General features: G+C 36.2%; 1 protein-coding gene across 1 annotated transcript in view; it reads left to right on the top strand.

Annotated features, from left to right (window-relative positions):
- The window catches only part of eys (eyes shut homolog), a 635,999-nt gene that overhangs the window by 578,128 nt on the left and 39,890 nt on the right, over window positions 1-17,981 (top strand). The window contains exon 43 of the mRNA XM_062058295.1: window positions 10,857-11,029. Within this exon, the coding sequence (XP_061914279.1) occupies window positions 10,857-11,029 (173 nt within the window). The remainder of the gene's footprint in view (window positions 1-10,856; window positions 11,030-17,981) is intronic.

The raw sequence follows: 17,981 nt of genomic DNA, 5'->3' as shown, positions 1-17,981 counted from the left end.
TCGAGTCAGACTCGAGTCATGAATTTGATGACTTTAGACTCGACTTGACAAAATGTAAAGAGACTTGCAACTCGACTTAGACTTTAACATCAATGACTTGTGACTTCACTTGGACTTGAGCCTTTTGACTTGACATGACTTGCTACTTTCCCCAAAACCCAAAGCTTAAAAAGTTATTTGGGAGCGCTCCGTATCTTTCATTTTATACGTGTCTGTCTATCAGCGTGTGTGCTGCGTGTCAGCTGGTGTGCTCTCACTACAACAGCCAATCAAATTAGTTATACGTTGTTTTCATCACACAGCATTCATCCAATCCAATTGCAGGACAACCACCGAACAAGAGTTGTCAAACAACGCGACAGAGAGAAACAATTATGCCAAAGTTGGTTTCGTTTGGGTATAAAAACTACGACTTGGTCAACAAAAAACGAATTGCGTATGCAAATCACGCAGTTGGAATATTACAGACGGAGACGCAACAACTTCCAACTTCGTTCGACATTTGAAGTTGCACAAAGAAGGGTACGTTTTGAATGTAAGATAACGTTTATTGGCTAAGTAACATGACTTTTATTTGCTGTGTAGTTAAATCAGTGAGGCTGTAAACTCACTACTAACGTTATAACCATAGACATGTTTTAAGGGTACGCAGCATGGAGCGCTACTGCCTACTGGCGCAGACGAGACGCGGGGCCGCCATCTTGGAGTGGTGATCCGCTCCACTCAGTGCAATTCATTTGGCAGGAGCAATGAACTGTCAGCGCATTTCATTCATTTTACCTCACTGAATACCACTGATTTTCACGCGCTTTTTTGTCATACGTGTAGCTATGATAACGGACACATGTTTTATTATTCATAGTTTGCTTAACAGTAATATAATATTCTTATACGCTATAAGTGACCAGACGTCCGAGATCAAAACTGGGAATATAATCCCAGAGTAGGGGGAAAAAACGGTAAGCTATTTTTAAATTGAAGAAACAATATGATTAGGTTATATATACATGCGTATATCCTACATAAACAATGTATGAATACATTAGATATCTATATAGTTTATGGACCTATAGACTGTAACTCTGTTGCTGCAGCAGCAGAGAGTTTATTCTGTCTTGACACTTTGTATTGATATTTTGTATTACATTCTTCCCTTAAATGATCATGTTTACAGTGATTGTTATGTATGTATTTTTTATGTATGTCGCTTTGGATAAAAGCGTCTGCCAAATACTTAAACATATATAAACATCTGAAAGTCTTTATATCAGCTAAAACCACCAATCTCTTTCACTACATTCAGAATAAAACCAAATGCTGTCTTACCCAACAATGTTAGTATTTGAATATTGGTACTTGAAGACTTATTCCTGGTTACAAATATACTGTTAAGAAAGTTTTGTCTTATATTTTGCCTAAAATGAGAATGCATCATAATCAGTGGCGGCTGGTGAATTTTGTTTAGGGGGGGCTGAAAGTTTGTAAACCAAACCCCTGTAGGGGCGTCATCCTCCCCGAGAAGATTTATTTGTGATTTTCACATACAAATATTGAAGATCTTTGCTCCTTCTCAACTCTGTGGTAATGTTATTTTCATAAAATACAACCAATAGTATGTTAATGTTTGTTTTTGCAAATGTGTTTATTCTGTAAAGGAATGAGTTAAATGTTTAAAATTGTTTAAACTATTAAAATGACTGGTTAATAGTGCTATTAGGAATTGCAATGTCAGCACTATTTTTTTTCCTGCAATTTCAAATGCACTTGTTTTAATAAATACATACAGCGTTTTAAAAGCATACACAATCTGTGTAAAAATATTAGTCTGTGGTTAAAAGGACTTGAAAGGACTTGAAACTCAAAATGCAGGACTTGGGACTCGACTTGAGACTTTCCAGTCTTGACTTTGGACTTGACTCGGGACTTGCCTGTCTTGACTCGGGACTTGACTCGAGACTTGAGGGCAAAGACTTGAGACTTACTTGTGACTTGCAAAGCAATGACTTGGTCCCACCTCTGGGTATCGGTTTCAAAATGATCGGTATCGGATTCAAAAAGTAAAATGTAGGATTTTTTGAAACGCCGCTGTGTACACGGACGTAGGAAGAAGTACAGAGCTCCAATAAACTTTGAAGGCACCATATTTGCGTGCCGGCCCAGTCATTGTATCCACGGCTTTTGACACACTCACAAGTGAATGCAACGCATACTTGATCAACAATCATACAGGTTACCCTGAGGGTGGCCGTATAAACAATTTTAACACTGTTACAAATATGCGCCACACTGTGAACCCACACCAAACAAGAATGACAAACACATTTCGGGAGACCATCCGCACCGTAACACAACATAAACACAACAGAACAAATACCCAGAACCCCTTGCAGCACTAACTCTTCCGGGGTGCTACAATATACACCCCCCACCACCACCACCTCAACCCCGCCCACCTCAACCTCCTAATGCTCTTTCAGGGAGAGCATGTCCCAAATTCTAAGCTGCTGTTTTGAGGCATGTTAAAAAAAAAAAAGCCCTTTGTGACTTCAATAATAAATATGGCAGTGCCATGTTGGCACTTTTTTCCATAACTTGAGTTGAAGTTGTTCTCTTATATTGGAAAACCTTGTTACATTGTTTAATGCATCCAGTGGGGCATCACAACAAAATTAGGCATAATAATGTGTTAATTCCACAACTGTATATATCGGTATCGGTTGGTATCGGTAATTAACAGTTGGACAATATCGGATATCGGCAAAAAAGCCATTATCGGACATCTCTAGTTCTAACTTATATCTGTCACTAGACTCGCTATGGAAGGGCTTACAACTATCGATACAACAAAGATGACGGGGAGAAGACACCGTCGAAGTGGAGGCACGTTAATAAGACCGTCCACAAAACGGCGCATCTTAAGGAGACGGTCAGAAAGCAGCTTGAGGATGGTCTGTAAAACATCATTTCTGTAACAAATAACCACCATTACATGTTATGTACAGCACAAGGAAGTGTTTTGAATGTAGAACAAAAATCATAATATGACCCCCTTAAAGCGCCTTATAATCTGATGTGCCCTATCGTCCAAAAAATAGGGTCAAATGACTTACCATTTGAAGACAATTTAGATAGACGTGATAGTGAAAGTGTTTGAAAAGAAATACTGTCACCTAGTGGTGTTTTATGGGTAATGATGCAGTTCGTAAGTGACGCATTGGCAGGTAAATGTAATATGTATGTTATTATTCAACAATCATATTTACTACTGAGCAGATTGATGCTTGCCAACCCAGAGGAATGTTCCATTTCTGGTTGTGTGTTTATCAACACTCCAATGAGGCACCATCATAAAAAATGCAATCATTTTAGATGTTTGGTGAGTTGAAGTCTCAGAAGGTTTGCAAATGGCCTGAAATGTATATTCTGTTTGGGGTTTTTTTCAATAAAACTGATTTAGGTTGCTATGGAAATGATAGAGAGACTATTATGTTGATTACCAGCCAGTAAAATATCATAATGATTTTAAACGTGTTGTTTTTTTTATCGCCGCTTTAACATATTTAGATTAGTCTGCAAAAATGACCAAAATTTCATTATCGAAGTGGCTGCCACGGGCAAATGTAAGCAAGTGTTTGTCACCCACAAATCAAGTTTTGGAGTAGGCCAATTAAAACTGAAGTGTTTGCAGACTCGCTCCTTCCTCTTCTCAACATACAGCACTCTGCTTTTTTCGAAACACACACACATGCATAAACTCGGTTGCACTTGGTGTTCAGTTTTATGGATATTTATGTAGATTTGAGTGTGTAAATCCAATTAGGCCGTTTCCTTTTTAAGTTACTTTCTGCAGTTTTTTATAATTGATGTAAGGACGAGCATTAACTGATGCAAGTGATGATGCATTGTCGTTCAATCCGTCCTGAAGGGATTTTTTTCAAATTCTTTAATAGAACAAATATAAATATGCAAAAAAAAAATGTAGTACAATTTTTTTGAATTATTTTTTTTTAAAACACAACTGAACATTTCTACCTCTTCATTAGTAATCTGATCTAAAACATCTGTGATCATTAAAGCAGTTTTTCCTAGAAGAAATAATGCAAATCCAATTACTCAGTTGCAGACATCGAAAAACATTATATTACAACAAAACACAGTTTATAAAGAACAAATATAATTTTACAAGTAGAAAACAATGCAAAATACATATTTCACAACTTTGTTTGGGCACTTGTGTTTGCATTTATACTCATCGTTCAATCTGTCCTGAAGGGATTTTTTTCAAATTCTTTAATAGAACAAATATAAATATGCAAAAAAAAAATGTAGTACAATTTTTTTAAAGTATTTTTTTTTAAAACACAACTGAACATTTCTACCTCTTCATTAGTAATCTGATCTAAAACATCTATAATCATTAAAGCAGTTTTTCCTACAAGAAATAATGCAAATCCAATTACTCAGTTGCAGACATCGAAAAACATTATATTACAACAAAACACAGTTTATAAAGAACAAATATAATTTTACAAGTAGAAAACAATGCAAAATACATATTTCACAACTTTGTTTGGGCACTTGTGTTTGCATTTATACTCATTTAAAAAAGCACAGACTGTTGATTATGGATGGCCAAATGGGACAAAATTAAATAAATATTTTAAAAAAATACTTAAATGTGTAATTATAACTGTAATTAAATATGTAATTGTTTTATTAACTGTCTCATTAAACAGTCTAATACAAAATTACATGTAATTATATAATTAATGATAGATTTCATTATTTCACAATTTAATCAATTATTCCACTATTTAATCAAGTATTGATTTAGTTAATTCATGATTTATTTATTGATTTCATTAATTCCTGACACATTCATCTAATTATTTGAATATATCTTTTTTTATTTAATGCGGTCCAATTTGGCCCTTGCCAGGGCTTGGTGGATTTATTTTATCTGTCGAACTCAGTGAGCAGATCCTGACACCTGACTGGTTACCTGGCAGTCATGAAATAATGGAATCAATAATTAATACTTTGTTAAATGATTAGGGAAATCATGAAATAACTAAATCAACAATAAATTAAATGATTAATTAATTAAATGTAATTCTACATTAAATACGTTGACACATGTAATTACATATGTAAGTAATTAATTACAAGTATAATTAATCAATGACACATTAAGTAATCATATAAAAATAGATTGATTGATTTATTTAATTTTGTCCCATTTGGACTTTTATATCTGGAAGCCTTTTCAGTTTGGACACACCTTCTCATTCAATGGGTTTTCTTTATTGTCATGACTATTTACATTGTAGATTGTCACTGAGGGCATCAAAACTATGAATGAACACATGTGGAGTTATGTACTTAACAAAAAAAGGTGAAATACCTAAAAACATGTTTTATATTCTAGATTCTTCAAAACAGCCACCCTTTGCTCTGATTACTGCTTTGCACACTCTTGGCATTCTCTTGATGAGCTTCAATGAGCTGAAATGGTTTTCACTTCACAGGTGTCATAGATTTGAAGCCTTCAGTGACAATCTACAGTGTAAATAGTCATGAAAATAAAGAAAACGCATTGAAATGAGTGTGTCCAAACTTTTGGCTTGTACTGTAGATCTCAAAGTTACACAGTGTGCTTGAATGCCTCATCGTGTGAACTGTGCAGGGAGCACAGTGCATGATCGATCCTGCACCGCCACAAAGAAAGGAGACAGAGGTGGAGTTGTTCGTCGTTCAGTGGGCATTCAATTAGCAAAAAAAACAACTCTAGGTATTATGGTATACCATTGTAAGATCAATACATGTTTCGTTTTTGTATTGTCCTGTTATAAACTGGATATATGGTGCAAGTCATTTGCCTTGTTTCACACGTAAAGCTTATTGCTTTGTGGTAAATGTCAGTTTAACAAATTGTTGCTTAATGTACTTAAAGTCCAATTCTTCACTCTCAACATGTATTTGTGGAAATGCAGAACCTATGCAAACGACGTCATGGAAGATCACAACACTTAGTTATCGATAAAATGGAGGAACTATACTGCTTACACGACCTTGCTGTCGGGGAATGGCGACAGTATGTGCTGATGGATTGTGTAGCGTCATCATGGCGCCCCGTTGCAGCATTTAGGAGCATTGACACTTGCAACACATTCCAGTTGTAATTTGTAGTTAATTGACTGATTCTCGGAGGGCAGCCAGGTGTTATTCACGTGACTGTACCTGTCCAACAAACAATTTTAGCCCGCTGACGAATTCCATCTGTAACATTTAAAAAAAAATAACGGGCACAACAAGTAGTGACAGTGTATCACTGCGCCTTCCGGCAAACGTCATTAACAGGCCGTTAATAATCCTCCCTTTGTAGTAGGACACAGTGGCATCCAACAATGCTCCACGGCGGTGACAGAATGTAAATATTTCATTTCTGGAAGCTGGTTTATCCAGGAGCAGGAAAACACACCCTGCCAAGCTGCTGCACCGAAACACATGATTAATTTATGGGCATGAAAACTACCAATGCCTTCTCTATTTTCATCTATGTTACCTTTCAAAGGAGAACACTCTTTTCAGCCTTTTTGTCCTTTTTTTTTTATCTTCTTACCAAGCGAGGAAGACTCATTTCGGTAGTAAGTTTTGGTTGTTTTTTTGTGACCGTATGTTAGTTAGTAAGGTTAAACAAAACATGTATATTATTTTCATTACTATTATTATAACTCAGTACATGTTGGTGCTATTTAAAATAGGCATACTACTGTAATTTATTAATTTTCTCTCAATAGAACTGCAATTAGTGTGAACAGTACTACCAGTACTTAGTTTTCATATTTCATAAGCCCCTTGAAGACTGGGCAGAGTGCATTCATATCCCTTTATCATAGCGTCATCTGCTGCGTGTGATACTCAAGTGACAGTTTAACCAAAAATTCCCAATATTCATCAATTAAAATTTGATTTAAAATTAGATTTTTTTTTTTAACGATGCAAAAGGACAGAAAAATTTGTTTTCTTCCATTCTAGAAAAGAGGTGTACAAAGTGCATCCGGCAGCTAAATTATAATGCAAAGCACAAAGCGCATAAAAGAGCAGAAGTCATGTAATGACGAAAAGTTTAAATGTCAACGCTAATAACGCAAAACTGACATGCAGGGTATTTTTTATTTTTTTTATTTATTTTTTTTATAGTTGTATTGTTTTTTATTAATCAGTCCAACAAAGTAATACACAATAATACAATAACAATACAATTCCAATTCCAAAACCAAACCCGGCCCAGCAACATTCAGAATAGCAAAATAATTGAGAGGACACACAAACATGACACAAAACAATCCAAAAGTTGTCAAACAAAAAATAATAATATCAACAACAGTATCAATATTAATAAGAATTCCAACTTAACAGTGATTAAAATCCTTTATTTACATGATCATCACAGCCAATTATAAAAAATAAAAAAAAGCATTTAAAAAATGAACAATAGTATCACAGCGGCTTACACTTGAATCACATATCATACGCTTGACAATACATTGTGTCCAATATTTTCCACAAAGATAAAATAAGTCATATTTTAGGTTAATTTATTAGTTAAAACAAATTTAAATAATGGATCCCGTATTCCAATATATGACTCATTATTATCTAAACTAAATGCAGTATTTTCTGCTGATATCATCTCCATAGCTTGTGTATACCAGTCAGTATGAGTTGGACTATTAACATCTATCCATTTATTTAATATTACCGTTTGTGTTATGATGCATATTGAAAGAAATGCATTTTTACTCTTTGATGACACGTTACTAAATTGATGCAGATCACCAAGAATACAATTTTGCCTTGTCGTTGGGATGTTTGTATTAAGGAATGTGATTGCTTCTTTTGTTGTTTTCAACCATAACTCTTCTATTCTCTGACATTCCCACAATAAATTAACAAGAGTTCCCTCAGCTGCCCGACACTTCATACATAACTTGCTATCTACTGCACCAATTTTAAACAGCTGTGAAGATGTAAAATACAATCTATTCAAGATCTTAAATTGACTCAGCTTATTTTTAATGCTTCTAAAGGGCTTATTGGCATTTTTCCAAATATCATTCCATGATATGTTTCTTTCATCTAAAATGCTTAAGTCCATCATCCATTTCTGAACACATGCATCATTTGCATTTCTAGTATGATGTTCATGTATTATTCCATAAAATCTTTTAATTAATTATATCTTGATTAAAACGTGTATCTTCCTGATCATGGCTATTAAAAAATGATTTCTAGGTATATTATATCGATCAACTAATTCATTGAACGGTTTAAAGGAGTTTACATGAATAATATGATGAGGTTTAGTAATACCTCGTTCTTTCCATGTGGTCCATTTGACTACATTTTTATTAATAATGATTTTAGGATTGTATCAAAGCGGTTGATTCACCGATGTAATCGGGTTGATTCCAAGTATTTTCTGACACAGTTTTAGAATGCTAAAGGTGGCTTTCTATTGGTCTCTGCCTCAATTCATTAGGTATTTTTTAATGTAATATAGACTCCCCACATCAATGTCCAAATTCATTGACAGATTTTGGGCTTGCTTGTTCACAACCAAATATAATGTGAGGTATAATTGGGTTTTTCAGTGTTTCAAAGTTTGGACACCCCAGTTCAGGAGATGTATACATACCAGCAGGTGTCGCTAAAACCCTTCTGCCCAAGCGAGTCAGAGCATTTCTTACTGTCACTCACACACATCAATTATTTGACTATAATGATGATTGATAAAGCAAACAGCTGTTAAGAATCTAGGGCAGTGATTCCTAAACTGTGTGTAATGTTACAGTGGGCATAAATATTAAATATACTTGTTAATTGACTTGTTTTTAACTAAAAATACACTACTGTATTTTAATGTTGGTCAATTAGGGTGGTACTTGGAGAGCAAAGTGTTTTCTAAGGCGGTACTTGGTGAAAACAGTTTGACAACCACTGAGCTACGTAAGACATACAGGTGAAACTTAAAAAAATAGAATACCGTGCAAACGTTTATTTATGTCAGCAATTCAAATTTAAATATAAAACTAATGTGTGGTATAAACTCATTTCATGCAAAGTGAGTTATGTTAAGCCTTTATTTGTGATCTGCGTGAAATTTGTGTGAAATGTTCTGAGATTTTCCATTTGAGGTTTTCATAAGCTGCGAGCCATAATCATTAAAATGATGTCAAAAAGACGGCTTAAAAATATCCTGAGTTGCATATTGTGAGCATGTGTCATATATTAGTTTCACCTTGTACATATAATTGTTCCAATAAACACCTCTGATATTCAGTTTCAGTTTCACCTGAATATAATGTTAAAAAACAACAGTTTTTACTGTTTTTGAAAAGATGATTTTTTAACCAGTAGTCGTACTAATAAGGTTATTTTTTGCCAGAACTCTATGGGTGAGGTTTGCGCTCTACTTTTGGCCTTTTAACTTCAGCTTCATTAAATAATTACCTTTTTTCAGAATTCCTAAATTAGATTAATTGTAAATTCCAACCTCATGTAGTACCGTATTTTCCGGACTATAAGGCGCACTTAAAATATATTTTTCCCTTCAAAACTCAACAGTGCGCCTTATAACCCGGTGCGCCTAATGTACGGACTAATTCTGGTTTTGCTTACCGACCTCGAAGCAATTTTATTTGGTACATGGTGTAATGATAAGTGTGACCAGTACATGGCAGTCAAACATAAGAGATACGTGTAGACTGCACTATGAGGGCAATATGACTCAAGTAAACAACACCAACATTTTAAATGTTCCATGGAAAATATAGAACATTACACACGGTGCTCAAAAATCTATCAAAATGTTTTAGTACGACTTTGGTAATCTAGGAAGCCGCACCACTTGATGGATTGTCGGCGCATTAAATATACGAGTATTATTATGGTGTGTGTATAAGGTAAGACATATTATCTGGCGTTTTGTTTCGCAATATTATGCAAAATAAACTTTTCTTACCTTCTGGTACCTGCTGATCTGTATTTGGGATCTGCATAAATCCTGAAAAATCCGCCTTTGTAGTCCGTGCCGACAACGTAGTCGATAAGCTTCTTCTTTTTCTCTATCTTCTTGTTATGGGACATTAATTCTCCGCTGTTGCCATTTCTAATATATAGTGTAAAGTTCTTACTTATATCTCTCAGTAAACTCGCCATGAAAGTGCTAAAACATACCGGTGTAGTGAGTTTACATTATTCACCCAAGGAACTTTAGTTATTAGAGAGTTCCGGTCGGACGTTTTTTCACGGGACACATTTCCGGCCTTGTTGTTGTTTCCGGATGAGGAGATGCTGCTCCGTGATTGATTTAAGTAAAGTCTGAATGTCATTAAAACAGTTAGCTCTGTCTTTTGACACTTCTTCCACTCCCGTCCTTGCACGCTACACCGCTACAACAAAGATGACGGGGAGAAGACGCTGCCGAAGGTGAGCCACGTAAATAAGACCGCCCACAAAACGGCGCTTCCGGAAGCGACTGTCAGAAAGCGGCTTGAAGATGATCTGTAAAACATAATCTATGCAACATTTTGACCAAAGAACCACCATTACATGTTATGTAGACCACAAGGAAGTGCTTTCAATTTAGAAAAAAATAAATAATGATATGACTCCTTTAATGCGCCCTATAATCCGGTACGCCTTATATATGAAAAAAGATGGAAAATAGACCATTCGTTGGCAGTGCGCCTTATAATTCAGTGCACCCTTTGGTCCGGAAAATACGGTATTTCATCAAGTTGAACCATCTTGGCCTAATGATGCCTCCTTTGTGTGTCTGGACCCTACAGTGAGGCAGATCACTGGTTCTGCGAGTGCCCCTCACTTTACACCGGCCGCCTGTGCCAGTTCACGGCCTGCCAGCGTAACCCCTGCAGACATGGCGCCACATGCATCCCAAAGTCGCCACTGGAGGCAGTGTGTCTCTGTCCTTATGGAAGACAAGGCCTACTGTGTGACGAAGGTAAGTCAAAAGGGTGTGTTTACTGGCGAAAGTGAGTTTTTCTGATTGATTGATTGATTGAGACTTTTATTAGTAGGTTGCACAGTGAAGTACATATTCCGTACAATTGACCACTAAATAACCCGAATAAGTTTTTCAACTTGTTTAAGTCGGGGTCCACTTAAATTGATTCATGATACAGATATATACTATCAGATATACTATCATCATAATACAGTCATCACACAAGATAATCACATTGAATTATTTACATTATTTACAATCAGGGGTGTGGAGGGGGGGCGGGGGGGGGAGGATATGGACATCAAGTAGTGGACATAGAGAGAGAGAGAGAGAGAGAGAGAGAGATCAGAGAGAGAGAGAGAGAGAGAGAGAGATCAGAGAGAGAGAGAATGTTTCGCATCCAGACAGACCTGCAAAAATGGCTGTAATAAGCATGCTGGCCAGTTCATATTGTCACGATGGAAAGAGACTTATGCACAATTGCTTGTCCATGTTCTCATCTTAAACTTTGTTTTGACTTTCTTTTGGGACCCAGGTGTAGTTAGTATCAAGTTAGATATTTTACAGACATTCAACATCCAGGAAAGCTGACGGTTTGTCCCCAGGCATTGGAAGTTCATGCCATGGATGTCAGCCCTGCAGACTCGTATGGTTAGGGACCGTCAATAAATGACTTGTCAATGACTCACAGAGGAAATTTCAATCGTCACTAAATTGTTAGTCATGCGACCTCGAAACCCCAAACCACTGTTCATTACTATACTTGGCTCACGCGTTGGTTTTTCTTAGAGTTTTATTTTTTTAATTTGAGCACATTTCAATCGTTAATAGGTTTTTAGTCACGTGACCTAGACACCCCAAACTACTTTCAAATCGTTTGCTCATCATTAATATACTTAGCTCACGCGTTGGTTTTCCTAATTGTATTATTATTTTATTTTTATTGTTTTTTGCAAATTTCAATCGTCAATAGCTTTTTAGTCATGTGACCCAGAAACCCCAAACAACTCTTATAATGTTTGTTCATCATTACTATTTTTGGCTCACATGCTGTTTTTTCTAGATTTGTATTATTTTTTTATTTTTTTTTAACAAATTTCGTCGTCAATAGCTTTTTAGTCATTTGACCTTTCGGGGGGATTAGAATTTTTTTTTATGAGCAAGAATATTGCACAACAGTTCAACCATGTAACAACTAGTTAGGTAGCAAATAACAACCTAAACCAGAGACAGATGTCTGACTGTAGAGAAGACTATGTAGGTGAGCTCTGATTCCACCGTATTTTCCGGTTTATAAGCCGCTACTTTTTTCCTACATTTTGCACCCTGCCGCTTATCAAACGGTGTGCCTAATTTATGGATTTCTCTTGGCTAACCACCATAATGTTTTGTATTCAACATGTAGTAGTAGTAGTAGTTTTCATAAAACACGAGTAGAGATGCTGAAAAAGTGTGTTATTGTTTGTGGTATGGCGCCATCTTTTCGAAGAGTTTTCTCACTGCAGGTGCTGTGGGTTAAACCTCTACAGTATTTCCTTCTGTTTAGTGCCTTGAACCGGAAGTATAAGTGCAGTTCCGTCTTCTGGTCCATATTGTTTCCAAAACAATTCACACTTACTAAACCCACCTGTGATGTCTGTAGGAGTCTTTTCATGCATATTTGTACGTGCTATCATAATGTAACCAAGCTAGTGTCATTAGCATTAGCGAATATGCTAACACGGTTTTATTTTTATTATTAACTTACAACGACTTTACTGTATTTTTGTTTTATTTCAGCTTCAGTATATTCACCGAAACGTTATTGAGTCTCTTTAGCTGATTGGAGAGCTAGCTTCCGCAGCTAGTGGGTCAATGATGACGACTTCTGTTTTGTTTGATCAGTCGTTTTACTGCCGTGTTACAAGCCTCCTTTGGAAATAATTAAAATATATAAATAATCATTTTCAAAATCTTTCTGTGTAATTAACTCATTTCACAATGAGTTAATTATAATAATAACTGAAATCTATGTAAGATTAAATATCTCAAATAAGGGTGATATTTGCTTATTTTCTGTCTGATAAGATAATTATTCTCACTAAGCAGATTTTATGTTAGTGTTTTACTTGTTTTAAGGGTTTTGGTCCTAAATGATCTCAGTAAGATATTACAGCTTGTAGCTGAGATTTTATGACCTATATTGAGTAAAACATGCTTGAAACTAGAATATCAACTGTTAAAAGTCATAAAACACTCACAAGTATAAAACTACTTTTTTAAAGTAATAATTTCTTACTTCAGGCATGAAAAAAAAAACATGATGCCGAGCGCATATCATTATGTCAAGATAATGGCACTAGCATTTACTTAATTTAAGAATATTTTTCAACATATTGAGCAAAAAGGTCTCTTTTTTTCTACCAATAAAAGTGCACTTGTTATTAGTGAAAATATACTTATTTTAAGGTATTTTTGTGTTCATTGAGATTAGCTAATTTTACTTGTTTTGGAATGTCTTGAAAGGCCGAATTTGCTTGTTCTATTGGCATATAATTTTGCTTACTTCAAATAAAATACCCCTAATTTTTTTTTTTTTTTTTCTTGTTTTTCAACACTGACTTTTTGCAGTGTATATCTGCGACTTATATTCCGGCGCGGCTAATATATGGGGGAAAAAGTTGTTGTTTTTAATTTAGTGGCTGCGCTCTATAGTCCGGAAAATACGGTAATTCAGTAAATTTCCATACCACAATTTGAGAGACATGGCCATCTGATGACAACTAATGTCGTCCTCCCTGAACCGTTCTGGTTCTTGGTTTTCACACACAAGTATGACTAATACAACGGTCCACTTTTATTTAGAACATTTTACAAATGTCATGAGAACAAGCTGCCAATGCGACACATTTTTAGTCCACTTTCATTCAAAGTGCAGTGTAGGTTCAGCAGCTATATTAAGGACCCCGTCTGCAAACAGTTGGTAAATGAGAGCCTTGAGCAGTTGGTAGAGGGAGTGCCTGTTGTTAAGTAAAGGGATTAATGGAACAAAATTGTGCTGAGGATGCAGAAATGTGCTCCTCCTCCAGCAATGAAGTTGGATAATCAGAGCAAAACTCACGACTGGTTTGTTAAATATTTCAAAAGACTTTTAATTTAATCGGATCTTGTTTACTTTAAGTTTTTTTGTTTTTTTTTAACAGTTTTGCGCTAAAAAGAAAAAGTGGAAAGTGGGATGTTTTACTATTCATTTGCTCATGAACTGTTTGTTTTGTGATTCAATAAGGAAAGTTAGTTGTTATTCTCGGAAGTGAAGGTTTTGCTTGGCTCAACTAAAGAGCGGCAGGGTGCTTGGCATATCAGCCATGTTTGGGCCCCCACACGCCATATTAAAAAAAACACAGCGATTCCACCATCCAGTGCTGAGCCAAGTGTATGGCTGACATTTGAATGTTAATCCTGCCAGCATCAGACAAGATCCCCACTATCACAGCTGATCAATCCCAAGGGTCTCACGGCATGCGAGAGAACACTATCCTCGCACCAAATGTTTATTTGTCGTTAATAATGGCGGCCCGCAGTTGTGAGTGGTAAAATTTCAAGCATTGTCCATACTGTACGAAATAGATGTCCAATGTCAAGTCATGAAATAATACTTTTAAGGATTAAAATGTTAAAACCCTCAAGGGGTTCTGTGCAAGAACCCCTGTCTTTATTTAAGGTTCCTTGAACGCACCACAAATATAATTTTTTGACCCTAAACAAGATTTTATTGTTGTGAGCCCCATTTTGGTATTTGATATTACTTATTTGTTGTTATTAGTATGAGACTCCTGAAGGGCCCCCACCTCACCCAAAATTTAGCATTATCGCCCCACATACACACACTCAGTAGTTTACGTGCAATAAGAAAAACAAATTATTGAATTAGTTTTGTCTGAACTAGCTTGTTAAAACTCATGATTTACTTAAAAAATATTATAAATCTGTCAAGTTGTCATTTGCTTTATTGTATAAATTAGAGATTAGCTGATTCATGTTGGATTATCATTCATGTATAATAAAAATTCAAATAATACATAATTTTTATGATTATGATTATTATTATCATTATTATTATTATTATTATTATCTGTTCATCTACTGGGGATTAAGTCTTTATAAAAAATAGTAACACCTCAGAGGCCCAAAACATAATACTACCACCACCATGCTTGACGGTGGGAATGGTGTTCCTGGGATTAAAGGCCTCACCTTTTCTCCTCCAAACATATTGCTGGGTTTTGTGGCCAAACAGCTCAATTTTTGTTTCATCTCACCACAGAACTTTCCTCCAGAAAGTCTCATCTTTGTCCATGTGAAACAAAAATTGAGCTGTTTGGCCACAATACCCAGCAATATGTTTGGAGGAGAAAAGGTGAGGCCTTTAATCCCAGGAACACCATCCCTACCGTCAAGCATGGTGGTGGTAGTATTATGCTCTGGGCCTGTTTTGCTGCCAATGGAACTGGTGCTTTACAGAGAGTAAATGGGACAATGAAAAAAGAGGATTACCTCCAAATTCTTCAGGACAACCTAAAATCATCAGCCCGGAGGTTGGGTCTTGGGCGCAGTTAAGTGTTCCAACAGGACAATGACCCCAAACACACGTCAAAAGTGGTACAGGAATGGCTAAATCAGGCTAAATTAAGGTTTTAGAATGGCCTTTCCAAAGTCCTGACTTAAACGTGTGGACAATGCTAAGGAAACAAGTCCAGGGACGGCGTGGCGAAGTTGGCAGAGTGGCCGTGCCAGCAATCGGAGGGTTGCTGGTTACTGGGGTTCAATCCCCACCTTCTACCATCCTAGTCACGTCCGTTGTGTCCTTGGGCAAGACACTTCACCCTTGCTCCTGATGGGTGCTGGTTAGCGCCTTGCATGGCAGCTCCCGCCATCAGTGTGTGAATGTGTGTGTGAATGGGTGAATGTGGAAATACTGTCAAAGCGCTTTGAGTACCTTGAAGGTAGAAAAGCGCTATACAAGTATAACCCATTTATCATTTATTTATTTATATGTCAGAAAACAAACAAATTTAGCTGAACTGCACTAATTTTGTCAAGAGGAGTGGTCAAAAATTCGACCAGAAGCTTGTGGATGGCTACCAAAAGCGCCTTATTGCAGTGAAACTTGCCAAGGGACATGTAACCAAATATTAAGATTGCTGTATGTATACTTTTGACCCAGCAGATTTGGTCACATTTTCAGTAGACCCAAAATAAATTCATAAGAAAACCAAACTTCATGAATTTTTTTTGTGACCAACAAGTATGTGCTCCAATCACTCTGTCACAAAAAAATAAAAGTTGTAGAAATGATTGGAAACTCAAGACAGCCATGACATGATGTTCTTTACAAGTGTATGTAAACTTTTGACCACGACTGTATGTATGAAGATGAGGTTGATCAACTTGACCTGGTTCTTTGAAAAGTAGTTTGCCTGCTGAAAACGTGTGGGCACCCTTGCTGTAGATGTTGACCCCGCAGCACCTGCAATGAGCGAACCCGTCCAAAAGATGGCACTATAGCACAAACAATAACACACCTTTTCAGTGTCCTTGCTTGTGTCTCATGAAAACTATTTGCATAATTGCCGCCAGAGAAGATGAATCTGTAAACTAACCGCATCGTTCAAAACGTAGAGAAAAGTAGCAGCTTATAGTCCGTAATTTACAGTACGTGCTACTGAAATGCAAAAGTGAGGCTGTGCTACACATTTACACATTCCTAATTTGATTCACTCAACTTTGTTATTGAACTTTGACAACAAAATTGATTTTATCTGACCTTCTGTGATCATGTGGGCCCAGAGTGGTTGTGGTCCTAAACAACCGCATAGAGTTCATGTGACAGGTTGGCCCTGGCAAGAAGCCAATTGATTTTTAAATGGTAAGCAACCCAATTAATTGGAGGTCAGTAGAGATCAGTTCTCTCTCTTATGGACTATACCCATCATATTTTAAACCTTCCAGGGTCACTGTTTTGCATTGAGGTAAGAACTCTATTTGTTTTCCAAAGCCATTTCTCAAAGATTAGACATACAGTTGAGAAGGTCAACACAATAACTAGCTGAGTTAAGCGGTCCGATGCATGCATACATGTTCCTTTTTCTTGCATTTCTCCCATCGTTCCTAAAAGAAAACACAATTTTCCCTTCCTAAGTGCAGTATTTTCCTTTACTGAAGTTATAGTTGAGACATTTTTCAATCTGGCTCATGGCATTTTTACCTGGATGTTACAGAGTGTGAGCAGCTGCCTGAGGTAAAGATTAAAAGTCTCCTATTTGTCAAGATATTTGCAGTGTATATATATATATATATATATATATATATATATATATATATATATATATATATATATATATATATATATATATATATATATACACACAGTCACGATCAAAAGTTTACATACACTTGTAAAGAACATAATGTCATTGCTGTCACGAGTTTCCAATAATTTCTACAACTCTTATTTTTTTGTGATAAAGTGATTGAAGCACATACTTGTTGGTCACAAAAAACATTCATGGAGTTTGGTTGTTTTATGAATTTATTATGGGTCTACTGAAAATGTGACCAAATCTGCTGAGTCAAAAGTATACGTACAGCAATGTTGATATTTGGTTACATGTCCCTTGTCAAGTTTCACTGCAATAAGGCGCTTTTGGTAGCCACCCACAAGCTTCTGGCAAGCTTCTGGTTGAATTTTTGACCACTCCTCTTGACAAAATTGGTGCAAAATTGGTTGGTTTTCTGACATGGACTTGTTTCGTCAGCATTGTCCACACGTTTAAGTCAGGACTTTGGGAAAACAATTCTAAAACCTTAATTCTAGCCTGATTGAGCCATTCCTTTACCACTTTTGAGGTGTGTTTGAGGTCATTGTCCTGTTGGAACACCCAACTGTGCCCAAGACCCAACCTCCGGGCTG

The sequence above is a fragment of the Entelurus aequoreus genome, linkage group LG09 (genome assembly GCF_033978785.1).
Source record: "Entelurus aequoreus isolate RoL-2023_Sb linkage group LG09, RoL_Eaeq_v1.1, whole genome shotgun sequence".
NCBI classification, from domain to species: Eukaryota; Metazoa; Chordata; class Actinopteri; order Syngnathiformes; family Syngnathidae; genus Entelurus; species Entelurus aequoreus.
The sequence above is the reverse complement of the archived record's forward strand: the minus strand, read 5'-3'. Positions and strand labels throughout refer to the sequence as shown.